The following is a 27,608-nucleotide window of genomic DNA, read 5'->3' as shown; positions in this document are numbered from 1 at the left end:
TTTGACACCAGCCTGAGGGCAAGTGCTTGTAGTCACGCGTCTGATCTGTCCCCTCATACCTCCAAGGGGACAGGTCTTTACTGGCAGAATTATAGTCAGCACCAGGCCTCTGCTTCAACTGAGGACGCCTACATAGGCCAGCTTCCAGGCTGTGTCATTTCCGAAGTAGTTCAGGCACAAAATGGAGGCTGAGGCCAGCCTTAGGGAACACCAGGCAGAGGGAGTGAGGGAAACAACAGATGAAATAATGAGCTGCTGTGGACGTAGATCCTTCCTTCTGGACCCCATTCCTCACCTCAGTTCCCATGCAGAAATGAACCCCAGACCTACCCCAGACTGTTGGCAAAGAAAAAAAATTTATTGTCCTTTGAAATAAAATATACAAATAAAAGCTGGGTATCTGGGACAGTAGAGAAGATGAAAGAAAATCAGGGAACCCATTCTAGAGTAGGGAAATCTACCTCTGCCCCCTTCCCTCTTATCAAAGGAGGGGAAGGTCTTAAAAATCTGTGATTTTAGGGCTCTTTGATTTTTTTTTTTTTTTTCCTGAGACAAGGTCTTGCTATATAGCCCTGGCTGGCCTGGAACTCACAGGTAATTGCCTGCCTCTGCTGAGCTGGGATTAAAGGCATCTTTAAGATGTCTGGAATCCTATTTCGTTTTTGAGACCAGGTCTCCCTGTGTAACCCAGATCGGCATGGATCTTTAGCAGTCCACCCATCTTAGCCTCCAACGTGCTGGAGTTACTCCAGTATGTCAAAAAGCCAGTGGTTCTGTGTGGGAAGGAAAGCACATCCTACGCTTGGTGCTTTTTCTGGGACAAGTTACCTGTCAAGTACAGAGCACTACTTCCATTGTGACCTCCAAGACAAAAGCCCCTGGAAATCATACAACATACTTCCCAGTCACACACAGGATCACAGGGGGCTGATGGGGAAGGGGGTACATCCAGAACACCTGGGCAGGATTCTCCTGCCGCCACTCTGGGTGGGCACAGTAGATCACCAGACACCAGTCAAATGAAGGACCTAGAGAAAAACGGCTGTGGGCTCCGCTCCCAGCCACCGCTCTGGTTCCTAACCCTAGTGAAGTCTCTACATAAGGTCATGGACCTCGGGACTTTAGCACCAAGTGGTGGAGCTTTCCTGCCAGCCCAGTTTTTAGGACCTTTCAGTTAACGGTGATGCTTCCTGAAGATCTCTGCAAGGGCTGGGGAGGAGTCAGAAGTGCTGGGGTCAGCCTTGTCATACCCCATGCTGCTCTTCTCACCCAGTCCCCAGCTTGAGAAGGGCCAGGAGGACATGGAGAGGGAGGCCAGAGCGGTGTCTTGTTTCCTGGCAGTGGGCCGCCTCCTCCCAGCATCAGAGGTTTAGAACCTCTTCTCCTCGGGCTGAGAGGTTATCAGCAGCTCCTTGTTCCCAAAGTCCCACCAGGCCGTCATGTGGAACGCCATGTTGGTTAGGACAACAGTGTACTCCAGGATGGCAAAGATGGTGTACACTGTTACCAAGACAAAAAACGGCACGATGAGCCTCCTGCTCACCCTCCTAGTGGCTTAAATCATCACATTACCAGCCCCCACAAAGAACACAGTGACAGCCAGCACCCAGGACCAATGCCCACTATCAAACCACACAGCTGCTCTAAAGTCACATATTCACAGACCCGGCCTGTCCTCACCTCCAGCCTCACAGTACATGTTGTGCCGGAAGTAGACAGCCAGCGCCGAGAAGAAGGAGATGAAGTTGATGATGAAGAGCCGCTGTTTCCAGCTGTAGGACTTGCGATCCTAGAGGACAGGCTATCTGATCACTCTGTGGCATGTTGGGTAAATGTGGGTGGGCTTCCCTCTTAGACTCGGTCCCTAAAGGCTGGGACTGCCCCCCTGGTTCCCAAAGTGGTCATGGAAGGGGGAGTTCAGGCAGGGGCAGCAAAAATGATGAGCATCCGTGCCTTTGCGGGCGTGGGGGTAGGGGTGTTGGGGAACAGTGCTATCCCTTGCTCTTCCCAGCTGAGGATGAAGCAGTAAATATGCAGGGCCTTCCCCCACCAACCCGGCACTTTCCGGTATTGTGGGGCAGAGAAAGGCCACACATGTAGGTGTGGTTACTGACAGTGTTTCTAACCCACTGGGCCTGGCTGCTACCCTTGATTTTTGGCCCCACTTCCAGCCTCTATGCCTTCTCCAGTACTACCCAAATGTTTGACGAGATCAAGTGAGAGTGAGTCAATCATTCTCCACTTCTCTCCAGGACTCAGCCCAAAGCCCCATTCCCTTCAGCTAGGTTGGAATCAGAAAGCCCGTTGTTACCCGTCAGTACCCACATCCTGAGGATGGACGCCCTTGATTTTCTTCTGGGCCGCCTCGTGCCCGGTAGGGGTAGACCGTACCTCCTGACTTACTGTGTGCTTCTTGGTCAGCCGCCAGAGAATGCAGGTGAGGAGCATGTAACCGAGGGACGCCGCAATAAACACAATGAAAGCATTTTCGTGGATGGCTGGAGGGAGAACACATGGACACCACCCTCACCCTCAGGCAGGGTGGAAGGCTGCACCCCCTTCCCGAGCCCATCACCCCACCCTTCTCCGGGCACCCACTGAAGTCCTCGGAGGAGGAGACGTAGGTGAGCACGAGCAGAGCCAGGTTCTCCACCACGTTGAGACCGAAGTTGAGGCGGCAGAGAAGGCGGTAACCCGGACATGGGGATGCACAGCTGAGGTAGTGGTTCCAATAGGCGAAGGCCGCCAAGAAGCGGGGTGCCGAGTGCAGGCCAATGCAGAAGCGCCACACGTAACGCTGGGGAACCTCCCCACCAATGGCAGAGCTCACTGATGGCAGGTAATTGGGCACCTAGAGAGTTAACCCCGGAGTCTAGGCATCTCCTTTACGGGTCCTGCCCACCAGGAGAGCCTCCACCCCATTTACCAAAGCCACCCCTTCTCTTCCAAGTTCTGTGGCTGCTGCCCTCCCACACCTTCCACTTTTAGGTCCCAGGACTGACCTACTCATTCCCCAGTCTGTCTGGGATTTAGACAAAAGTGACCTCTATCTTCCTTGAAACTGGAACCTGCATGTTTGGGCAGGTTCTCCCTATGCTGACACCTCGGGCTGTGCCTGAATAAGGCTCTGTAGGCATTTCAGGATCCCAGGTTTGCGTCCCAAAGACTAGGATGAGTCACAGACCTTCCTGCTGGGCTGTTCCTCTCGCTGCCTCCAGCTCCACTCCTTCCCCTAGGTAAGTGCACCAATGTGTAGAGGATGCTGTGAGAGCCTGAGGTGAGGCAGGAATTCCAGGCACTCTCTATCCTGTGTATCCCCACAGGGTCTTGTATAAGAGTGAGATCTAGCCTGCCGGTGGTACGCATGCCTTTGATCCCAGCACTCAGGGAGGCAGAGGCAGGTAGAACTCTGTGAGTTCAAGGCCAGCCTGGTCTACAGAGCTAGTCCTAGGACAGCCAGGGCTATACACAGAGAAACCCTGTCTCTGAAACAAAACAAAAAGAAAAAGATGACTATTCTGATATATTCTAATATACCCCTGCTGGGTGTAGTGGTGCACACACCTTTGACCTCAGCAGGGACAAAGGCAGGCAGATCTCTATAAGTTCCAGGCCAGCCAGGGCACCAAGAAACTGTCTAAAAGGCAAAGAGGAAAATGACCCCGTCCCAGTTGCACCCCTTCTGTCCACCCTTCTCAGTGCCTGGAAGTCCTCATTCTGTGAGGAGCTGTGGCCTCTGTGGGACAGGCGAGAGGATGGGCCAAGTGAACAGCGGCAAAGATGGGGAAAAAGGGTCTCCTCAAGACTGTGCTGCGGCAAAGGTGGGGGAAAAGGGTCTCCTCAAGAGTGTGCTGCGGCAAAGGTGGGGGAAAAGGGTCTCCTCAAGAGTGTGCTGCGGCAAAGATGGGGGAAAAGGATCTCCTCAAGACTGTGCTGCGGCAAAGGTGGGGGAAAAGGATCTCCTCAAGACTGTGCTCTGCAAACTTTGACACACATGAACTCACTGGAAACCTAGCGACATGCAGATCTGGGAGGTGAGAGTCCCTTCTGTAAAAGATCCCAATACAGAAGCTGCCAGCTCACGGCCTACACTTTCCACAGCCACTTTCACATTCCTAACGGCCAGGACAGTGCAGAGCCCAGCAACTGGGCACCTCTGCTCTAAGTATGTAGGGTTCGTGTTTTAGATCTCCAGAAACAGAGTTTTCTTCCAGTGCAGATGCTGGATGAGCCTCTGGACTGCTGGTACACTGGGCAATGCTGGAGGAAGCTCCCAGGGCTTGGGGTAGGTCATTCAGGGACTTCACAGCCACCAGAGCCAGAGGAAGCTAAATGCCGAGTTGTCAGAGAAGCTGCTCTCAAAGCTGGCTCTGCCTCCCAGCTCTGCCTTTATCAGTGAGGTGACCCTGGCAAGGCCTCTCTGACCTCTCTGAGCTCCAATGTCCTCACCGGTAATATGGTTATAATGTCGCCTATGTTATAGGGGGATTTGTTTAATTTTGATTAACTACGACAAGCCCCCGTTGGCCTGGTACTTACTGTGTAGATCAAGTCTGCCTTGAGCTCACACAAATCCACCTCAGAGTGCTGAAATGAAAAGCCTGGGTTCCAGCATACCTGGCTTTGTAGGGTGACAGAGCAACTGCAGTGCTGGGCACACAGTGGGTATAAAAGTGATGGCTTTCTTGAAAAGCCTGAGGAAAGGCTATGAGTCACAGGGCACTGAGTATCAGAAAAGCACTTCAGGGGGAAGGAAGGCAGAACACTAGCAGTGGGTGAGACCTCTTCTCTTGCCTTTACAGCTCTCTGATGCCCTGAGTTGGGTGACTAAGTGCTGCCTTCCTGGAACTGCATTCTGAAGACTACTTCCCAATCTCAGCTACTTTGTGTGTGTGTCGGGGGGGGGGGGGGGGAGGGCAGGACCAGTATCTGAAGCCTACTGGGAAAGCTAAAGCAGTGGGTGGTGGCCCCTGACTGAGAGGAAGAGAAAGCTAGTGAGGGTCAGGCTGTCTTCACAAACTTCTTTCAGATTAAAGGTGCAGTATTTTGAGAGCTCATCCATCACATACAAACATACACATATAATCACAGAAATACTTCCACTTTCTTCTCCAGCAATTAAGTTTCCCTAATTCACTAAGTGTGCCAACAACCTCAGAAACTAAGACACCAGATATACAAAGTTCACTTCAAACATCCCCATAAACCCAGCGCTAAAAGCACCGATGGGCAAAGAACCCTGTTCTATAGGGAAGTAGATCAGAAGCTCACAGAGGGAAAAATTAAAAAAAATCCCCTAACCAGGAACTGGAAAGATAGCTAAGTAAAATGTTTGCTGTGCAAGCATTAGAACCCAAGCCTGAGCCCTAGAACCCAGGTAAAAAAGCCAGGCACAATGGCATTGTAATTCCAGTGCAGTGCTGGGGAGGCAGATAGGGAGGTCCTTGAGGCTCACCGGCCAGCCAGCCTAGCTAAACGAGACTGTCCTAAAAAGCAAAGTGGATGGCTCCTGAAATACGCCAACTCAAGATTGTCTTCTGACACCCGCAAACACTCCTTATCATTTCATATCATTAATGAATAATTCTTAGGCTGGAGAGATGGCTCAGAGGTTATGAGCACTGATTGCCCTTCCAGAGGTCTTGAGTTCAATTCCTGACAACCACATGGTGGCTCACAACCATCTATAATGAGATCTGGCACCCTCTGCTGACATGCAGGAAGAACAGTGTATACATAATAAATAAATAAAAATGTAAAATGATAATAATAATAATTATTTTGGATTCAGGCAAAAGCCCTCCCCTTAAACACGTACCAATTATACTAATTATAGAAAGCTTATCTACCTTCTTGCCCTCCACCCCTTACCAACTTTACCTCATGATCCTATTTACTTCTCCTCTGGGCTCCACTCTCCCATCTGTGTCCTCAGTCTGTCTTGGCACTGGTCTCCAGTAGAGGCACTGTGCTAACATCACTGTCTCCCTATTCTTTTTCCTTTTTTTTTTTTTTTTTGGGGGGGGGGGTCCAGACTTCATTCTATAGACCAGGCTGGCCTTGAACTCACAAAGCTCCACCTGCCTCTCTCTCCCTAGTGCTGGGAGAGCACAGTCACCTCCACCAGGCTTGGTCTCCCTGTTCTTGATCCCTTCCTTTCTCCAGTCAGAAGCTGGAATGAAGCACAGACCTGTGTTTCTTTCTGCTTACAATCGTTCCAAAGTCCCCACACCATCAGGATAAAACCCACAGCTGTTAGCCTGGCATTTGCAACCACACTTTCTCACCTCCACACGTTCCGTTCCCCCAACAAAGTTCCCTCCTTCAGGAAAAAAAAAAAAAACAAACTTCTCCAGTTTCCAAGAGAGGCTCTGAGTCCTAGAGTCCCTGCATTCCCTTTATCACAATAAGATCCCAAATCAGGGTCAAAAGGTAGCTTGGCAGTTAAGAATGCCTGATTCCCAGCACCACCTCAGGCAGCTCACAACCACCTGTTACTCCAGCTCCGGGGATCAGATGCTTCTTCTGTCTTCCATGGTACCTGCACTCATATGCACATACCCACACACAGATACACATAGGAATAATTAAAAATGAAATCTTTCAGAAAAAAATAATTCTAACGCACTACATTGTAACTGTATCTAAAGGCCATCTCTTGTATGAATTAGATGCTAAGAGCAAGCGTATATTCATCTCCATGTCTCTGATACACAACTTGTACCCTTGAGCCTTCAAGAAAGACCTCATAGATTGATCTAGGAATCAGGAAGTCTATCCTGGCTTCTAGCTACCCCGAGTGGACACAGGTTGCAGGGCCTAGGGCTGCCAGTAGAGAAACCAGATCAGGGATAATTTCCCTAATCGGAGCTAAAACTACTTGCTACTTATCCTGGCTCCTGGCCTCTTATGCCTCCTTAGCCCCTAGCTTCATCTAGTCTAGTTCTTCTTTTGTATCTTCCTCCTCCTGACCAACCCTGCCCAGCCCCAATTCCTCCCCTCCCCAGCACTCTCCCACCATCCTCTGTCCCGACTCCTTTGCACTTTCTGTAATCCTCTTCCAATCCTAGAGGTGGTGGAGATTCAACTCTTAGAGGCCCTGCCTCTAATTTCTCCACGAACCCTGACCTGCCTGCCTCAGCCCCAACCCTTTTGTCACTTTCCTCTCTCTGATGCTCCTCTTTTCTCCTGCTTCCTGATTCTTCCCTTACCACTACGTTATAACTGCTCTGCCCCGGGTGCTGGGATCCTGGAACTCACCCCGCAGTCAGTGGCCACCGTGTACTCAAAGTGGAACACCAGAGACCAGATGATGCAGAAGAAGAAGCCGAACAGGGGGAAAGTGATGACCCACCAGACAAAGGCTGTGAAGCGGAGCCGGAACACGGTCCCATCAGGGTCCAAGGGCGCAGAGAACATCCTGTAAGGAGTGGTCCAAGCAAGGGGCACAACCTGGGGCCTGGTAGGATACGGGGGCCTGGGAAAGTAAAGCCTTTTCCAGAGCTGGCACGAGGAAAAGCCAGAACTTAAATGGAAGGAAGGGCAGAAAAAGAAGACAGAAGATGAAGAGAGATGGGACAGGCATGGCAGAGACAGGCAGGGCAGCTCTTAGGAACCATGGCACGCTCATACTCTAGTTCCACCCTTTTTTTTTTAAACCCAGTAATGTTTGTTTGTTTGTTTTTAAGATTTATTTATTTATTATAGATACAGTGTTATGTCTGCATGTACATCTGCATGCCAGAAGACGGCAACAGATCGTATTATTGATGGCTATAAGCCACCATATGGTTGATGGAAATTGAACTCAGGACCTCTGGAAGAGCAGCCAGTGCCCTTAACCTCTGAGCCATCTCTCCAGCCCTAGTTCCACCTTTTAAAGAGCTTAGACAATAAAGGATCTCAGGGCATGAATATTGCAACTGTGATGGCTTCACTTCACAATCACCATCCTCACGGCAGCTGAGGAGAAGGATCGAAGTGGAAAAGTTGTCATTCCCATCACAAAGCAGGGGAGACGAGGACCCAGAACTACCAGGACAAAATGCCTGGACTAAAGCCTCTTGTTACCTAGAAGATTAAGGCTCTCAATTAAGAACCCTTGGCTCAGACCTCCCACTGACCCTGTCTGATCACATTCCTCCTTCTCACCCATGTTCAACTAGGAACATTGAGAATGTCCTACGACTCATTTCAGTAGATCTACAAGTTACCAACCATTCCACCCCCAGGCTCTAAATGAGCCAAGCCACAGGTCAGCAGTACTCTGATTCTGTGGAGGCCCAAATAGCCATTCCTTTCCCCTCTACGAGGACGAGCTTATCCACTCCAAAACTTGGAGGAATGTAAGGGTCTTACAAACCTTCTCCCTTCAGCTTCAGCTCAGTGTACTGAGTCAAACCCAGACAGCCTCCATCCAGGTTAAATACAGAGCCAGGGAGCTGGCTTTCCCACCCCTTCTTCCCTCCTGCCAGAGAAGTACCGTCTCTGACTACAGTCCCTAAAGTCCTGACCACCATGGTTCCTCCAGCTGGGCTCCCTTTTGGGGCAAGTTGAGGAAGAGGTCTGGCTTTGAATTAAAGGGCCTAGGCCCAAATCTTTCTTTGGAACCCATACTTCCTCCCATTAAGGAGGAAGCAGACCCCAGTCCACCAGAGTGGCTTTCCAGCAGGAATGTCCCGGAATGGAGGGGGATCAAGAAACACTTACACTGGGTGCTGAAGAATCCTGGGACCTGGGACGGGACTGAAGGCTCTAGCCAGACTGAAGCTGCTCCAGACCGGAGGGTCCCACCCCCAGGTCCTCAGGGCCTGCCCTCCGCCCACAAGGCCGAGTTCTCCATGCCTGCCCAGGCACACAGCCTTCTCAGAGTCAACAAGGCCATCTCATAAATCCCGGAACGCTGTGCAACTGTGAGAAGTGATAGTGACTAAGGTCAGCCACTAGCTCCCTGCCAGGCACGGGGCGGGCACCTTTCTAAATACTGTGTCCAGGGGACACTCAGGTTTCTAGAAAGGGAAAAAGAGAAAGAAGAATCTGCCTCTTTTTGATGAGAGCATGACTGGATATGTTTTTGGATCCACAAAGAGAGCTGACTAATCCTTTATGAAGAGAACCAAGGGGCTGACGAGATGTCTGAAGACTGAAAGCATTTGTCATGCAGCCTTAGGACCTGAATTAGAACCTAGAACCCGTGTGAAGATGGAAGGAAATAAAAGACTCCACATGTGTCCTCTGACTGCACACATGTGCTTTGGGGCATGGATGCATGAACGCATGTGCTTGCGTGTATACATATACAAAGAGTAAATAAAACAGAATCGTGTCCAAAAGAGTTCTAGACAAGCCCAAATACGAAGTATCTGAGTCCAGCCCATATCTGTACAGAAATGCTAATGGTAGCTCGGGCTGCATCAACAAAAGTCTGGTAGGAAGAGGAAGGAGCAGTATTCCTTGTGCCTGTATTGCCAGGCCAGCTGGCATCTAATTATCCAGATCTGGGCCCAACAAAGATAACACAGGTAAACAAGTGGACTGAGTCCAAGGACGTGTTTAGGGTTATAAGGAGCCTGTAGACGCTGTCCTGGAAGGTTGCCTGCAAACTAGAGCCACACTACTCAGACAGACTTAGGGCTCTCCATCTCTGCAGGACTGACGTAAAGCCAGAAAGAAAGCATAGCCCTATGGTCGTCACAGCAGAGCCAAGGCCAGGGCAGGGATTCAAAAGAAAATCTGTCAGCCAGGCATAGTAGTGCACCCCTTTAATCCCAGCACTTGGGAGGCTGAGACAGATGGATCTCTGTGAGTTTGAGGCCACCCTGTTCTACAGAACAAGTTCTAGGCCAGCCAGAACTATATAATGAAACCCTGTCTCAAAACACCCCACCCCCCAAAAAAAAAATCTATGCTTATTATAAAGAATAGTGTGCTCATTGTTAGTTACTAAACCTCCTTAGAGCAGGGTACCTGAGGGAGCTCCTGCTACTTGGGATGTATAAGTAGAGGCGATGTCGTTAATGGCGGATGTATGAGGCTACATTACTCATTTTCTTCCTAGGGTTGGCCCTTCCTGGGATATTCTGGATAGGAAACTCAAAGCATAAATAAAAGCTTCAACTGTATCCAACAGAAGAGTCTCAGGGAGTGGGGGTGAAGTATTCCTAGGGCCAGCAACTACCTATGTTAGTTCCCTAACTGGTATGCTAAGAGTCAGGTAGAGGGGATCAGGTGGGCTGAGGTCACAGGTCCCGCTGGCCCTCAGGGCCAGCAAGACGGGCAGAGCTAAAAGCCTACTCTGCTGAACTCCTGAGCTGTAAAATCTTTCGGATTTTGTTTAGACTATCTCCCTTTCCCAAGGCACTAGACTGAGAAGTCCTGTCTATTTACTCGAAAAACACTTTCTGACTCAGTGCAGTGCTTGTTCTCACGGAGAGCCCAGTCTGCTGAGGAAGACAGATATGGAAATGGTATGAAAGAAATGTAGGCAGTCACACCAAGAACAGTAGGCACTTAGAAGAGAGAGTCCAGTTGACTCAAAGAAGCTGGGCAAGGTGTTCTAGAGGAGGAGACACCTTGGGAGGGATTTTCAGGATGGAGGAGTTAGGTAATAGGAACAGATGATGCATTATCTGAAGCACCCACGCTAAGGCAGGAAATGACCTTAGATCCCCCAGTTTCCTAATACTGCGACCCTTTAGTACACTTCCTCATGTTGTGGTGACCCCGCCCAACCATAAAGTTATTTTGTTGCTACTTCGTAACTATAATTTTGCTACTGTTATGAATCATAATGTAAATACCTGATTGTGTGACCCCGTGGCGGGTCACAACACACACTTGAGAACCTCTAACCAGCTCCTCTCTTTTCTTCCAGTCCTGTTTCTTCCATCTCCTTTCACTTATTTGTTGGGAAGGTGGGGCTGAGATGGGGTTTCACTCTTTAGCCCAGGCAGACCTTGATTTCATGTGAGTCCTCCTACCTTGGCCTCCTCACTTCTTGGATTAGAGGAATAAGCCACCACCTCTGGCTTCCCTATCTCCTCTTACATCTCTCATTAGACTATGTGCCCTCAATCAGGGATTATGTCTACAAATTAGAAAGAAAAATTTCAAGTCATACTGAACAAAAGAAGTGGATCATCACCCCACACTCCAGACAGGCTCCTCTGCTAGACCTAGACCTCCTGGGGGGCAGATGGCCTTTGCAGGAGGGTTCGGAGGCTTCAGGGCCTTCAGCTTTCTCCAGGGCTGCCGGAGCTCCATGTCCAGGCTCTGCCTCACCTGGGGCCCTGCCTCTTGATCTCCTGACCCACCTCCTAACCTTATGATCCCTTCTCTTTCTCATCTCTTCCTCCTCCTGTTGTCCACCCTTCGCACTCCCCAACCTACCGCCCCATGCTGTCTCTCCCTGGACTGCCACACTGGCCTTGGAAGGTAGCAGGGCAGGCATCACCAACCACCCTACAGACAGAGGGACTGAAGCTCACTCTCTGGGTCTCAGGTAGCACTGCCAGTCGGTGAATGAGGAGTATGATAGGCGTCAACACAAGTCGTACCCCAGTTACTTTGATATTATATTGAACAACAAAACTCTCAAATCTCTTTTCATAGCTCAAGTACCCTCAGAGGACACAGGACCCACCCTAGAACACATATTCAGGCACAAACTAAGTCCCCACACAGACAGGCAGTCTCTCTCACACACATAACCCGACTTAAAGCCTTTAAATATAGGCATGCCCCTCACAATCACATACATACACAAAACTGCATTCCCACAGACACAGGCATAGGGCCCGCAGTGACACACCGTGAGGCCTGCAGTGCCCTCTCAGTCCCAGACTCCCCTCACCCTTCAGGAAACCCTGGAGCTCCTGACTCTGCTCCTCTATGAAGCAGTAATTAGATTCTGGCCTTTTTTTCCTTATTTGTTTTTAAGGCAGGGTCTCTCTAGAACCCTGACTGGTTTTTAAGGCAGGGTCTGTCTAACCCTGACTGGTTTTTAAGGCAGGGTCTCTCTCTAATCCTGACTGGCCTGAAATTCACTGTGTGGATCAGGTCTTAGAGATCTACCTGCCTCTAACTCTCAAGTGCTGTGATTAAAGACATTGAACCTCTATACCTGCCCAGGTTCTGGATTTTGGGACTGCCCAACTTTAGTGACCCCAGCTCCTAGAATGTCCATAGAAAGTAAAAGGAGCCTAATTCATGAGAGCTCAGTTTACAAGCAACCCACCACCACCCGGTAGCCCAGTGTAGCTGAAGGAGCCTACAGGGGAACTGGCTCATTCTGACAGATCAGGCCCTCGGAACAGACCCCGGTGGATCTTTTGAATACGAGGCGCCGGGGTCCTGCTTACCCCACAGTGTGTAGACGTTGTCTCCTTGAAGTGGAAGAGCAGGGACCACAGGATGCAGAAGAAGAAGGCCACAAGTGGGCAGCAGACTGTGATCACAGCCACCACAGTAAAGCGCAGGCGGACTAGGGTCCCATCCCGGTCCAGCGTCAGTGGGACCTGGTACATCTTGTCAGGCCTGAGGACGGAAGGTAGGATGTCAGGGCCGAGGGCAGCAGGCCGAGGGCAGCAGGCCGAGGGCTCATGGTAACGCTAGCGCTCGTGCTTGATCTAAACCTCAGGGCTAGGGAGTCTGAGGAGACTCCTAAACCTTGACAGCTCATGCCCCAGATGAGAAAGACTCAGAATCCCAAGGCAACACTCAATTTCAGTTTCAGGGAAAACAATGACTTCCATCTATACTGACCTAAAGCCTCAAACAGACTGGATGGCCTTCTTTTCAACCCTGTCTGCCTAGACAGGCCTTGGACTGCAGTAGTTGGGTTATTTGGTCTCTCACTAGTTCAAGAACAGACTGAAAACCACCTGGTGAACAGACTGGCTTGTGCCCACCCACGCACCCCACCCACCCAAGCCTCTGCCCCAGCCTCCTGGTTCAGGGCCTATCAGTTCTGTGCTTCACTCACCAGAGCAGGGCTCTGCTGCACCTTCAGGCCCTTCCAGACTCTGGCGAGCCGTGTGCAGGCACAGCAATCCAGCACAGCAGGCACTCTATGGAAGCTCACAGAACCCCCATCCCATGATTGTCCCTGCCTGCAGCCTCACATGCTCTAAGGGTGAAAGGCTTTGCAGAATCAGGCCTGGTGATAGCCTGGGCTTGCTGGGTGCAGGTCAGAGCCGCTTGGTCAGCTTCTGGTGGTTTCTCAGTACCCAGTGCCTCCTGAGATGAGGTGAAGGCTTTTGTAAACTGATTTTTCCCTCAGACAAGAGTTTTTGCCATGCAGTGAAGGCATATGCCTTTAATCTCAGCACTTGGGTGGCAGAGGAAGGTGGAGCTCTGTGAGTTTGAGGCCAGCCTGGTCTAGAGAGAGTTCTAGGATAGCCAGGGATACACAGAAAAACCCTGTCTCAAGAAACCAGAGAGAGACAGAGAATTCTAAGTTAGGTACTATAATAGTTAAGGACACTACCAACCCTAGCCCAACCCCTCTCAGTGTATAGAAGGGAAGCTAAAACAGAACTCTACTCAGAATCAGCAGCAAGAAAATATAGGGAGCTGAGTGTAGTGGCACATGCCTTTAATCCCAGCACTTGGGAGGCAGAGGCAGGAAAATCACTGTGAGTTCGAGGACAGCCTGGTCTACAGAGAGAGTCCAGGACAGCCAAGGCTACACAGAGAAACCCTGTATCAAAAAACCAAAAAAAGATAAAGGGAAAGAAAGAAAGAAAGAAAGACAGACAGACAGACAGACAATGATGTAGCGTCCACACAGAGCCACATATTTCAATTCTGATTCTTTGTTTGTTTTTTGAGACAGGGCTTCTCTGTGTAGCCCTGGCTGTCCTAGAACTCACTCTGTATGCCAGGCTGGCCTCAAACTCACAGAACTCCACCTGTCTCTGCCTCCCAAGTCCTAGGATCAAAGGAGTGTGCCACCACTGCCCGGCTCAACTCTGATTTCTTAATCCCTTTCTCTCTGAACCAAAAACCTCTAGACAGGAAAGTCAGACTTGGACTGGAGTGAGCAAAGGAGAAAACAAAACAAATACTACATATCTATACAAGATGAGCTAATCTGCCTGTTCCCATTGTAAAGATGGAGAAAACATGATGAGAGAGTCTCTTCCTCAAAGCTGAGTCTGGGGAACAGTCATTCCAGACTTTAGGTTTCTTGATGCCAAGCTATAGCTGGCTCCAGGTACATAAAAACCGGCCCTTCTGGTCTCAAGCCATGACTCTTTCTGGCCCCACCCTTAACTGATCTCAGCCTGGCCTCCTAGCATTCCAGAAACAGGTGGACACACCTCCTCATTTTCATCTTTTCCACCTACCTCTCTGCCAGGCCAGATCAGGCAGCCCAACCCGAGTTCTCAAGTCCTTCTCTCCTTTGGGGCAATAACTATCTGGTAAGGCATCTCCAGGGAAAATTGGAAGTGGCACTGGTGACCCTTCCAGATCCAACCCATTCCCTGGATAGGGCTCTAGATGAGAGCACTGTTTCCACCCAGCCCACACCTAGACTCTGTCCAAGTTGATTTAACCCGATCCTCCCCCCCTGAAACCCCCTCCCCAAGCCAGCTGCCCCTTATCCCCCACGAGCACCAGACTCCTCTAACCAGATCTTCAGGTTTCAACAGACCTTACCCCAGGTAGGAAAGAGGAGGTCGTTCAAGGATAGTGTCAGAAACAACCAGAAAGGATGGCTGGGTCCACTTCTTGGCAGTGTGCCTGGCCTCCCTTTCAGGCCTCCCTTGTCCTTCTCCCGTGGACAAGTCACCTAACCATCCTGGGCCTGTTTTAAAGTGTACAAGAGAAGAAAATCAGCACTTGGGAGGCAGAGGCAGGTAGATCTCTGTGAGTTAGAGGCCAGCCTGGTCTATACATTGAGTTCAGGACAGAGAGAAATCTTATCTCAAAAAACAAAAAGGGGGGGGGGGGTGAGGGGTGAGGGGAGAGGGAGAGAGACAGAGAAGAAAGGAAAAAGAGAAGGAAATCACATAGTTTAGATTACTTCCAGGGCGCCTCCAATTTGGTTACCTCTTCGTGTCTCAGTTTTCGGAGCTCACCACCTTAAGTTCTGCTCCCAGACGGCTTTAACTTCTTCACTGGTACGCTTAGTTGGTTGTGTTTTATTTTAGTTTGTGTGTGCGCAAGCGCTTGCACAGAAAGGCTCTTTTTTGTATCCCGGCTGTCTGGAAACTCCCAATCTTTTTGCCCCTGCCTCCCTGTTGCTGGGATTACAGGCACCACACAGGCTCTGAAAACTGCTTTTGTAGGAGTACCCTCACTTCATATCCGAAGTCCCTAAAGATGTCTCTACCACACTCCGGTCAAAATCTACATTCCGAGCTCAGTACTAAATGTACGGTGTCTCTTCTAGTCCGGTTTATTTTAGGAGTAGGTGTTGTCCTCTGGGTTCCCATTTCACAGAAGAGGAAACTAAGCAGCAGGGCGGTTAAAACACTTACTGGAAGCCACAGGCTAGTCCCTGGCAGCGCTGGAATTCAAAACTAGTCTATGAGGTTCTAAGGCTCCCCGAACCTCCATCCGCAGCGCCCGAGGGGATCTTGAGCAGAAGGCCCTGCGGAGGAGAGGAGGCAGAGCTTAAGGCCAGCACCTGGCCCTGTCACCGCGCAGGCAGAGGCAGGAGGTCAGCCGGCGTCTACGCCTGCAGTTCCCCAGTGTGCACAGGGCGGGCGGGCACGCACACGGACTGCAGGCCTTCGGCAGCCAGACCTCGTGGAGGGGCGCCCCGAAGCGGGCTGCCCTGCGCCCGAGCCGGCAATTCCCTTACTCACCGGGGTGGAGGAGGCTAGGGGCCGGGTCCCACAGGCAGGGGCGCGGAAGCGGACCCCCACCCGGCCCGGGGGCTAGGGGAGGGGGCGGGTCGCGGCAGCAGCGGCGCGAGGCGGTGCCGGCGCTGCGGGGCGGGTCTTAGAGAGGAAACCGAGACCGAGTCTACGCACTGGCTCCTCCCTGTTTTCGGACCGCGACCCCTGGCTCTCCCGCTCGGCTCTCCTCCCCAGGTCGGCTCTGCCCCACTATTTCTGGCTGCGTGAGAGCAGCCGGAAGGGCCCTGGACACCAGGGTTAACCCGCTGGATCAGTCACCTTGTATCTTACCTCACCTGTTGAAAGAACGTAACAGTCAGTGGGCTCAAATTTCTTTCACTTCCTGATCCAGGCTTCCACCCTCTAACCGAACTCTCCAGCTTTGCGCTTCTTAAACATTAAGCCAATCTTGCCCCAGCCTTGGCTCTTTTCCCTCAAACTTTGCTCCCTATGGCCGTTTTACAGCATCCAACGAAAGGAGCTGAAAAAAATAAAATAAACCAAAAACCACCTTGGAGGTAGTGAGATCCTCTGAGCCCACCCCAGAAACGCTGGGCAAAAGCTGTTTCCACCTTGTATCAGAAGAGGGCGCCCTACCCTGTCCGCCGTCGCTGGTAAGGGATGGGGGGGCGGGGGGTCTGCCGACCCAGAAACCAGGCCCCAGCGTCCTTTTCCCACTTCGGCCTAGCCCACACGGATCCATAAAGAGGGACCTCTTGGAAAAGACGTTCGCACCCAAACAAGGCGAGAGAGCGAGGGGACCGGTACACATCTCGGGTAGCGCCGGGACCACCTGCAGCAGATTCAGGGCTCTGAGCCAGTTACCACTGCTGAAAAGCTGCTGAAATTCTCACAATTCTACTCTGCATGTGTTAACTCGTTAATCCTCATACAAATAAGGTGAACCTTTTTTATTATTATTATTTTGTTTCGTAAAGACTGAGACTCCTATGGCTGGCTCGGTGAGGCCTCTGCGTGGACGAGTTGGCTCAGTGGTTAACAGCGCTTGCCACAAGCCTGGCAACACGAGTGCAAACCTTGGAAACCACGGAGTGGAAGGCGAGAACTGACTCCTGCAAGGTGTCCTCTTATCTCCACCAGCACTCCCACATCACAAAGGAAAAAAATAGTACCTTCCTCCCCACAAAAAAGTAGGCAAGACTCTCATGTAGCCCAGACTGGCCCCAAACCTGCTAAGTAGCCATGGATGACTTTGAACTTGTGATTCTTTCTGAGGGTAGGACAAGTGTGTATTACCAACCCATGGGTTATGGGTTATGGAATCAAGCTTGGTGTATGCTGGGCAAGCACTCTACCCACTAAGCTACCTCCCTCACCAACATAGAAACAACATCCCTACTTTACCGAATGGAAAACAGACAAGGCACACTAATTATTCATGTGTCTGAAGCCATGCCAATAATAACTACAGAGCAATCCCATAGAACAGCTATAACCACCACTGGAGAATGGGAACCAGAGGTTCAAAACTGCTAACCTGTAAGAGCTCTTTTTCATGTATTTGGTCTTCTTAGTCCACTCAGCCTAGGTCCTGTGTAGGTCCTCACCCTAGGTACTGGGCTGAGCAATGATGGGGGCTGATCCAGAGAAATTCATCTCAGACCTACTCTTTGCAGCTCCAAGTCTAGAGAAAAGGTGTATCACTGGGGGAAAAAACTACTTTTCTTTTCCTTTCTTTCAATATTAATCATTTCTATCTTAGACAGCGTTGGCTGTCCTGGCACTTGCTCTAGTCCCAGGCTGGACTCAAACTCACAGAGATCTGCCTTATTCTTCTCCTGAGTGCTGGGATTAAAGGCCTGCTCTCCCTGCCTGGCCAATTGTATTGAGGGCCTGGCCCATGTGTGGAGATCACAGGACATTCTTAGACAGTCAGTTCTCTTCTTTCACAACATGGGTCCTGGGATCAAACTCAGACTGTTAAGCTGGTCAGCATGTGCCATTAACCCACAGAACCATCTTGCCTGCCCCTTTCTTCTTTCTTCTTTGAAAACAGGGTTTCAGGCAGTCTTTGAACTCACTGTGTAGCCCAGAATAGCCCTGATCTCAAGGTAAGTGTTTGTGGATTACAGGTATACACCACCAAACTCACCAAAGCCACAAAATAGTATTTTACTGTGTACGTGAAGTGCACGGTGAGCGTGTGACTGTGTGTGTCCTGCACATGTCATGGCCTGTCTGTGGAGGTCAGAGCAAAACTTTCAGGGGTGGTTCTCTCCTGCTACCATTGTTTTGTTCCATCCACTGATGAAACTCAGGTTACTAGGCTTCCACAGCAAGTGTTTTTGCCAGATGAGCCTTCATGGGCCCCAAAAGGTACTTTTCTTGACAGAATTCTTTACCATTTACTTAAGGTTTCCAGAGCAAATAGACTTTTACTAAAATGACCATGTCTACCCAGTCTCAGCAACTAGAATTGTGTTTCCTGTCTGGAGGCTTCATGTCTTCTGTCCAGCTCCACCTCAGAGGTGCCTAATCCTTTCTCTTGTTCCCTATTTTGACTCCTTAACTGTTCCTGTAGCCCTAAATATTGGACCCTGAGGATGGGTCTTTCGGTCTATTACCAATGTCTGGCTTGAGGCCAGGTCTGATCTCACACTGGATCCTCTTGGGATCCGTACAGTGTGGATCATTCACCTCGCAGTTTTACATCTGTTCCTTTGTAAACTGGCTGAAGAGATAGCTACATCACATGATGTGAGATGTGAATTCATGCAGGCGAGTGGAAGGTGCCCGAGATATGAAGGCTGTTACAGCCAGGCATGCAAGCTACTGTTGGAATGCATGCTACACCTTTTCAGACCTCAGGGTCAACGACCCTCTCTGAGCATATTTCTGTCCATCCGATTTATGTAAGGAAAAGCAGAAGAGTGTGTTCTTACAAAGTGCCAACTTTTCCAGTTGATCCTCTTAATAATATGGACAGATAAAATTGTCGAAATCCATCATACAGATAAGGAAGGTGATTTAACAGGTGTGGTGGCACAGGCCTGTAATTTCAACACCAGGGAGGTAGAACATGAGGACTAGGAGTTCAAGGTCACCCTCAGTTACGTAGCAAATTTAAAACCAGTCTTGACTGTGCCTCAAAAAGGAAAAAGGAAAGGGGGGAGGGAATGTATGTGGCAAGATGGCAGGGTACTTGCTGTCCAATGTGATAACCTCAGCCTTTATAGGGGAAGGGGCACATGCACACACACACACACACACACACACGAATAAATAAATGTTAATTTTTTAAAAGGCCTTAGAAATTGAGTGAGAAATCAGGCCTCCAGTACCAGTCGGCACTCCATGCTTCTAAATTGGCATTTGTCCACTCCCAAGCAGTATTGCTTGTTCTCCTGCGGATTTGCTTATATCTGGAAGTACCCTAGACACACCTTAAATACCGTCCATTCTCCGTGTACACACCCACACACCACAGCCTTTCAGATAGACTCAGTGTTCACAAAGATACTCTAGCACCCAGGAGCACGGGGCAGTGTACAAAAGAAGATAGATAAGAAAATACAGAATCTGTCAAGAACGGTTCCACGGGGCTGAAGAGACGGGTTAGCAGTTAAGAGCACTGACTGTTCTTCCAGAAAACCTGGGATTGATTCCCAGCACCCCCACAGTGACTCCTGACCATCTCTAACTCCGGTTCAAGGGAACCTGTCTCTCTCTTCTGGCTGCTGAGGGGATGAGGCAGGCACATGGTGCACAACAAACATACAGGCAAAACAACAATCCACAAAATATAATAAATAATGAAAAAAAAAGATGTCCTATAAGAACTGTTTACTGGCTTCCTGTCTCCCGCCACCCTCAAATTATAGCTATACTGACTCATTTTTTTTTCTACTTTTCCTTTTCTTTTCTTTTTTTTTTTTTTTTAAGATTTATTATTTCTACAGTGTTCTGCCTGCATGTGTGCCTGCACATCAGCAGAGGGGACCAGATCTCAGTATACATGGTTATTGCCTACCATGTGGTTGCTGGGAATTGAACTCAGGACCTTAGGAAGAACAGCCTAGTGCTCTTAACCTCTGAGCCATCTCTCCAGCCCTATTTTTCTTTCTTTCTTTTTTTTTTTTTTTTTTTTTTAGTTTTTTTGAGATAGGGTTTCTCTGTGTAACCAGAGTCTTGGTTGTCCAGGACTCACTGTGTAGACCAGGCTGGCCTCCAAACCACAGAGACCCACCTGTCTCTGCCTCCTGAGTGCTGGGATTAAACGCCTGTACCACTAGGCCTGGCTGCTTCTTTTCTTTTTGTAAGACAAGGTTTAAGGGGCTGGAGGGATAGCTCAGTGGTTAAGAACTTTCACAGGATCTGCGTTCAGTTCCCAGCACCCACAAGGCAGCTCACAACTCTCTGTAACTCCAAGATCTGACACACGTGTGAAGCAGGCAGAACATTATAAAAAGGAACCATCACTGTCTTAACAACAACAACAAAAAGACAAGGTTTCAGTGTATATCCCAGGCCGGCCATAACTTGCTATGTTTTTCAGGTTGACCTCAAACCCAACCATCTTCCTGCCTCAGCCTCTTAACACAGACATGTGCCACCACTCCCGACATCATGTTCTTTTATCACATTCGCTTTTCTTAAGATCTTATTTTTATATGTGTGTGATTGAGTACACGGATGAACATGTCTGTGCAGTCAGATGATGGTGCTGGCTCCCCTGGGACTGGAGTTATGCGTTATCATATGGATGATGAGAACAGAGCTCGTCATGTCTTATGTCTTATGCAGGAACACTATCGAGTACGTTCTTAACCACTGAGCCATCTCTTCAGCCAACATTGGTGTCCTTCAACATATTTGTTTGTTTTATTGTATTTTTTATTTTTTATATTTTTTTAGTAGGCTCTCAATTTCAGCACTTGGCTGGCCTATAACTCACTATATACACCAGGCTGGCCCAAACTCATAGAGATGTGCTTATTTTTGCCACCCCAGTGCTGGGATTAAAGGTATGCAGCAATCATGGCTCCCCTTAAAGCACAGATCTGACTTTGTCCCTTTTTTGCCACTAATCAATCATTTAGTAGCTTTCCTGAGCAGAGGTGGAAGGCTTAGCGTGGTGCCCAACTGCTTGTGTAATCTGGCCATCCTCTATTCCAGCCATTAGGTTTCAGGCCCTACATCATCCTCCTCTTCCATGAAACTTTGGTCATCTTTTCCCCCACACTCTACCATCTCCTGTCTATCTTCCCACATGTGTAATGTTAGACACTTTCTATCAAGCTTTTGTTAGGAATCTGCCCACAAAGTAGCAAATAAACTCCTTGTGTGTTGCCCAGCCTAGCTCCCTCCCCTTTCTGAGAATTCTCTTTATTTTTTGAGATAGTTTTAATTTGTGGACCAGACTGGCCTAGCAGTTACTACAAAGCCCTGACTGGTCTCAAGCTCACAGCAACACTCCCGCCTCAGCCTCTCAGCTGTTCAGGAGCAAGTTTAGGAGACAACCCACACTTAGCTGCTTGCTCTCTCAGCCTAGTGCAGGGGCAGGGATAGAGTTAAGATGGTAGGAAATATGTGATGGACGTAACTGCACTGGGTTTCAATGATGGTGTACTGAGACAGACCTGGAAGAATTTTAGGAATTGCAAGAGGCTGGGACGAAGGGAGTATGGCAGGGAAGATAAAGGGACAAAGTAGGCAGAGTCACAAGCAATGCTCGACGTGCAGGTGCAATGCTGTCCAGGCCTCATGGAAGAGTGTAGAGGCTACAGAAATTCCTCACTGAAGCATTTCTCTTTCAATATATCCTCCCCAGTCTTCCTATTAGTAGACACCATTTAAGAACACCAGCTCCATGCTGGAGAGATGGCTCAGCAGTTAGGAGCACTGCTCTTCCATAGGTCCTGAGTTCAATTCCCAGCAACCACAGGGTGGCTCACAACCATCTATAATGTGATCTGATGCCCTCTTCTGGTTTGCAGGTGCACATGCAGATAGAGCATTCATATACATAAAATAAAAATTTAAAAACCCAGCACATCTACTAGTATGTTAAATTGAATATACTCATCTGCTGATTCAGTTAAGATACTTTTCTGAGCCTCTTCCTGCATCAGAACCTGTGCCTTAAGATACTTAAAGTGAGAAGTCTCATTTTTAATGAATACAGCCTAACTATCACTTACTGAGGACATACTGGATACCTGGAACCATGCCCAATGTCATATTCCTCTCATTTAATTCTCTCAGTAATTTTGCAAGTGAGGCAAAGTTATCCTTGTTTTGCAGACAAGAAAACTGAAGTTCAGAGACATTAGGAATTTTTTCCATATGATCATAGTTGGGCCTAGATCTAAACTGGGGGTTCTGAGATTCTCAATTCTGACACTTCTATTATTTCCCTTTCTAAAACAATAATTCATTCATCTGTGTATGAAATATGTAAATGTTAAGTATATCTACTGTACTTTACTGTCAGGCCTCATGGACACTAAAATAAGTGTCCAGGGCAGGTTTAAATGTAGTTGCATTTGAAAAAAAAAAAAACCCTACAGGTTTGGGATAGTAGCAAGAAAGCCACTGTAAATACCTAAAAAGAAAACAACAAACCCTAAGAACTGTTGCTGCTTGTTTTAAGACAGAGTTCCAGGCTAGCTTTCAGTTTCATACTCTTCTTCAACTACCAGAGAGCTGGAGTTATATGTAGCTCTTGGCCATTACATCCCACCTGCTAGTGACTTTCTGATTCAGAGTTAAGGCAAGGAAGAATGATGGAAAAGCAGGCTGTTTGTACAGAGGAGTTTGGGGAAGGTGGCTGCAGATGGATGTTTAAACTATCTTTCCTATTAGACAATCTATACATTAACTTTTCTTTTAAATATCTACTAAACACCTACAATGTATCATGTTTTTTCCATTTACTCTTATTGCAACTTCACACCACTTCATTTAAATTTTTATTGCCTTTTTTTATTTTGTACCTGTGCTTATGTGTGAGCGCTTGTGCCAGGGAGCCTGTGTGGATGTCGGAGGACAATTTTCAGGAGCCGGTTCTTCTACTATGTAGGTCCCAGGGATGGAACTTCAGTCATCAGGCTTGGCAGAAAGCGTTTACCCGCTTTCCTCTCATCCTACTATCTCCACCCCCAAATGCTGGGGTTGCAGGTGTACAACTCTAGGTCCAGGTTATGCGGGGCTGGGCTCTGAACATAGGACTTTGCATGCCGCAGGCAGGACTCTGTTAACTGAGCCACATCCCCAGCCCCGACATTGCTTCATTTAAAAGATGTTTTTAATTTCCGTTACTACCAAAAACATTGAGGGACTCATCTAAAATTCTTAGCAAATCTCGTTTCAGTTGTATACTGATGTCCCAGGAGGTGTGTGTGTGTGGGGGGATAGTTTGCACCCTTTTTTGAGCACAGCTCCTGCTGTCCTGTGAGACCTCAACAACTAGAGAGGTTTGGTTTCTAGAAATACCCACTCTTCTGCTCTTAGCTAGGTGCTAGGAGGAAAGACACCGAGAGGCTGAAAATTCAGTTTTGACCACGACCGGAGTGGGGGAGGCCCAGAAATAAATAAGATACAAAGTACAAAGTAACAAGGTCCTGATCAGAGGACTGCCGGAACCTGATCCCAACCAGTAGAGGTTAGCAAAGGTGACCCGGAGAAGGAAGGCGGGAAATTTGCACCAAGCCATCCAGAACAGGCTGAGACAGGTGGTCCAAGAGTGCTCCTTGTGATCAAGCCCTACAACGGAAGGCCATTGCTCAGGTCCACCTTAGAGAGTCAGAGGAGGAAAGGGTGAGCGGGGACTGCAGTATCCGCAGGCAAGCTCTGCGGACTGATGCGTCTCCCGGGGGGTCCGCCAGCACCGCAAGGGGCAGGTCCGGGGCCTCCCCAGCGTCGCCCGCAGACCGGAGCTAGAGAAGGGTAGAACAGTTACCATGTCATCCTCGGGCCTTCGCTCTGATTGGCCGGAGCCCCCGTAGCCCGAGTCTCCGCGCTCCAAGGAAGGGGCGGGGCGTCGACACGACGTCACTCGCTGTTTGGTGCCCACCGCTCCAGCCACTCACCGGCCCTCTTCCGCGGCCCTGTGTGACGTCACGGCTCTCTCTCAGCCAACCGTCGCCGGAGAGGGAGTGAGACTCCACGTCCTTCCCCGGCGCGCCTCCTTTTTTTTTTTTTTTTCCTCCCCTTCCTTCCCCCCCCATTCCTCACGCCCCTCCTCTTCCTCTCCGCTCCTTCCCAGAGACGTTCGGTTTCAAAAGGCGCGTCGCCCAATGAGGAGCGGGGTGGGCCCGAGTGGCGGCCCGGCCGGCCAATGCGCGGGCGGCGAGGGCGGGGCGACGGGGGCGGGACCCTGACGGCGGCGGCGTGTGACGCAGTCGGAGCTGAGCGCGCTGCGCCGGGAGCGGCGTTCGCGGCGGCGGCGGCGACGGTTTCCTGGCGGCCGCGCGTTGCGCTGTGAGCGGCGGCTGGCGGACGGACCCGGGCGCTCCCTCGAGGCGCCCCGCTGTGAGTCGGCGCGCCACCGGGGCCGGGCGGGCGGGCGGGCGGGCGGGCGGGTCCCCCGGTACCGGCCTCTGCGCGGGGCGCCGCGGGCCCTCCGCCTCCCTGTCGCGGGCGCCGCGCGCTCCCTCGGGCCTGCGTGAGGGGGCGGGGCCGGCCCTGCGGCGCGGCTCGGGAGGCCCTGCGGGGGACCACACGCGTGGGGCGGAGGCCGGGGTCCGGGGCGCAGCCGGGCGCAGCGGCCTCCTCCTCTCCGGGCGCCTCATTCATCCGCTCGGCGGCGGCGAGCGGCCCACGGTAGGCCGGCCCCGGCGGCGGGGCTGCCCTGGGGACTGGAGGGAGGCCCCCGGCACTTCCTCGCCGCTCTGCAGGGCGCGTTTTGTCTCGGTTAACCGGAGGGTTGAGCGGACGAGGACCGCGGTGGCCTCTCAAGACCCCTGTCGGACGATCAGATGGGTCTGGCCAAGGGAAGGGAGGGGTCTTGTCCGTTCCGTGTAAACCTAGGTGGGAAAGCTCCAACTTCTGAGTTTTTGTAGCCTTAAGCGTTTGAGAAATGATTTGTCAACCCCTGCGTCACGTGCAGAGGTTTTGTTGGTAGGAGGTAGAGTAAGAGACGGGGTACAGGGATGCCAGACGTCTTAAAACAAGTCTAGTAGAAATTTTCTGCTCTCTTTCCCCTTTCCCGTTCCAGCCTCCCGTTATTGGCTCTTCTCTACCAGGTAGCGGGGAAGAACACAGACAATTGACACAGTTTTCAGACAGTTCCAGTTTAGTTGCTACCATGTCTGCCTGTATATACTAAGATGACTTAATTAGTAGTACTCTGATGTGGAATTTATTTTTACTTTTGTTTTTCGAGATGGAGTTTCTCTGTTGGAATAGCCCTGGCTGCCCTTGGACTTTGTAGACGAGGCTGGCCTTGAACTCCCGAAGATCCTCTGGCCTCTGCTGGGATCAAAGGCATGTGCCACCATGGCCGGCTCATTTTTACTTTTTTTTTTGAGACAAGATCTCACTCCAAAAACCCTGGTTGGCCTGTAGACCAGGCCTGCCACAAACTCAGAGACCACCTGCCTCTACCTTCCAGCTGCTGGGATTAAAGGCATTTGCCATTCACATTCAGCCCTAACACCGACTTTTGAGAACTAAACTTAAAAAATGGTTAAAAAAGAGGTGGTGCACACCTTTCATCCCAGCCCTTGAGAGGCAAAGGCAGGAGGTTCTCTGAGTTTAAGGCTAGCCTGGTCTACACACTGGATTCCAGGACTGCATAGAGAGACTCTGCCTCAAAAAACTTAAGTTTGTGTCGGGGATGGGGGAATAAGACCAAGATAAATGTGGTGCAAACCTATGTCAACAGTTATGAAAGTTGACGGTGGAAAACTAGAGCATACACAAACGTGCAGGCAAAACACTTACATGCATAATAAAAGAAACAATTAAAAGGCAAAAAAATTAAGACATTAGAGGTACTGGGAGCTACTGTGAAAAAATATTTCTATTACTTAAGATTTGATGGAATTAGTTTTCGGTTTGATCTGAATATATCCGTTTGTAGCTTTGGTGTTTATATAAACCGTAAAATCTAAAAGCAAGTAATGCAAAAGAGCAGAAGGGAACTGTGGTCTTGAACAAACGTGTAACCTGGTGTTTTCTGCGCCGTTTTCTCTGTTGGAACATTACCACCCAGGAGGGCTTTTTTGGTATGGGCTCCTTGTAAGCTTTCATACCTGATCCTCTGCTTGTAACACACATTTTGCATTTTTAGCTGTTGTCTTATTAGATTATAATAAAATATTAAACCGCCGGGTGGTTTTTGTGACTGTCTTTAATCTCAGTGCTTCTGAGACACAGGCAGGTGGATGTCTGGGAATTTGAGGTCATCCTAGTCTGTATAGCAAGTTTCAGACCAGTCAGGATTCTATAATGAGACCTTGTCTCAAAAACGAGTAACATACATATACCTTATTCTTACTTTGCTTGTAAAGTTAGTTCATAAGTTATCTAAGAACTTTTTTTGAGACAAAATTCTTGGTGTGTAGCCCCAGGTTAAATTCTTTTGCCTTTTCCTCCCAAGTACAGGGTGGTATGGGTCACCATGCCCTGCATCCATGAAAAACACTTAAAAATTGTCAAGCACTGCTATTGGGAAACCGTAAAGCTAAGTCCTAGAGCCATTTTCCTTCAGAGTCTCCTCTCATTTCTGTGGTAGGCTACCTTTCTCTTCCACAAGACAAATCCGGGAATAGCTTTGTTGTTGTTTTTTTTTTTTTTTTTTTTTTTGAGGAAGGAGTCAAAGAGCTTGTAGTTGAGTTCATCTATTAAATATAGTGCTGTATAACCTTTGACCTTTGTAACACTATGACCCTTTGCTTTCACAGGTAATAGTTGACAGAAATATCAGTGATGAGGCTGTTGTATACAATATTGATAAGTACTCAAAACTGCATTCAGTATTAAAAAGTTAATACTTAATTCAGTTTAATGGGAAATAATTTTTTAGTTTGGAAATTATTTATTTAAATAATTTATTTTATTTTATGTGCATCAGTGTGAAGGTGTCCGATTCCTTGGAACTGAAGTTACAGTTGTGAGCTGCCAAGTGGGTGCTGGGAATTGAGCCCGGGTCCTTTGGAAGAGCAGACAGTGCTCTTAACCACTGAGCCATCTCTCTAGCCTCCGGGAAATTATTTATTGAGACAGTATCTCACTCTGTACCAGGTTGACCTTGAACTCACTGAAATTGTATCAGTCTCCCAAGTATAGGCATGTGCCTGTGCCATCATGCCTGGCTCGTCCTTCCTTCCTTCCTTTCCTTTCTTTCCTTTCTGCCTTTCCTTTCCCTGCCTTCCTGCCTTCCTCTTTTCAAGACAGGATCTCTTAGCCCTGGCTGTCCTGGAACTCAAAGTTGGTCTTGAGCTCAGAGATCTGCTTGTCCCTATTTCCCTTTAGGATTAAAGGTGTGTGCCTCTACCACCAGCTGTATTTTTTTTTTTTTTTTTAATTAGGGCTTTATGGGGCTGGGGCATGTAGATTAAATTAGGGCTTTATGGGGCATGTAGATTAGTTGTTGATTGATTGCCTAGCATGCATGAAGCCCAAGGTTCAACCCCCAGCACCCAACAAATCAGGCATAGTGAGTGCCACGTGCCTGTAATCCCAGCTTTTAAGCCAGTGCTTCTCAACCCCTCAGCCTCAGTTCTCAAAAATATTTACATTACAATCCATATCAGTAGCAAAATTACAGTTACGAAGTTGCAATAAAAATAATGT

The 27,608-nt window shown here is 49.3% G+C and overlaps 2 protein-coding genes across 20 annotated transcripts in view; one reads left to right on the top strand and one right to left on the bottom strand.

Moving 5' to 3' along the window:
* Positions 1–337: 337 nt before the first annotated feature.
* Positions 338–23,918, bottom strand: Pgap2 (post-GPI attachment to proteins 2). Of its 14 annotated transcripts, none has more exons than XM_021651994.2 (9): positions 23,770–23,915; positions 16,140–16,329; positions 15,486–15,598; positions 14,662–14,809; positions 12,360–12,534; positions 2,599–2,851; positions 2,392–2,498; positions 1,681–1,789; positions 338–1,500 (listed from the first exon to the last, which is right to left on the bottom strand). In XM_021651994.2, exons 5-9 carry the CDS (start codon positions 12,522–12,524, stop codon positions 1,370–1,372), a joined length of 765 nt encoding a protein of 254 aa, XP_021507669.1. In that variant the 5' UTR covers positions 12,525–12,534; positions 14,662–14,809; positions 15,486–15,598; positions 16,140–16,329; positions 23,770–23,915; the 3' UTR covers positions 338–1,369. The 14 variants fall into 14 exon arrangements, with proteins under 14 accessions (XP_021507669.1, XP_060223706.1, XP_021507670.1 ...); XM_060367723.1 differs by having other exon boundaries at positions 16,145–16,329; XM_021651995.2 differs by lacking the exon at positions 16,140–16,329 and having other exon boundaries at positions 23,770–23,904.
* Positions 23,919–24,194: 276 nt separating this feature from the next.
* Positions 24,195–27,608, top strand: part of Nup98 (nucleoporin 98 and 96 precursor) — a 77,562-nt gene continuing 74,148 nt past the window's right edge. For 5 of the 6 annotated variants that reach the window (XM_060367709.1, XM_021652021.2, XM_021652022.2 and 2 more), the window contains exon 1: positions 24,195–24,341. The gene's annotated coding sequence lies outside the window, so the exon portion shown is untranslated. Of the gene's footprint in view, positions 24,342–24,519; positions 24,633–27,608 lie in introns of those variants that run through there. The other variant, XM_060367708.1, reaches the window with a different exon arrangement.

The sequence above is a fragment of the Meriones unguiculatus genome, chromosome 14 (genome assembly GCF_030254825.1).
Source record: "Meriones unguiculatus strain TT.TT164.6M chromosome 14, Bangor_MerUng_6.1, whole genome shotgun sequence".
NCBI lineage: Eukaryota > Metazoa > Chordata > Mammalia > Rodentia > Muridae > Meriones > Meriones unguiculatus.
Note: the sequence above shows the minus strand (reverse complement) of the source record. Positions and strands in the feature narration are given on the sequence as shown.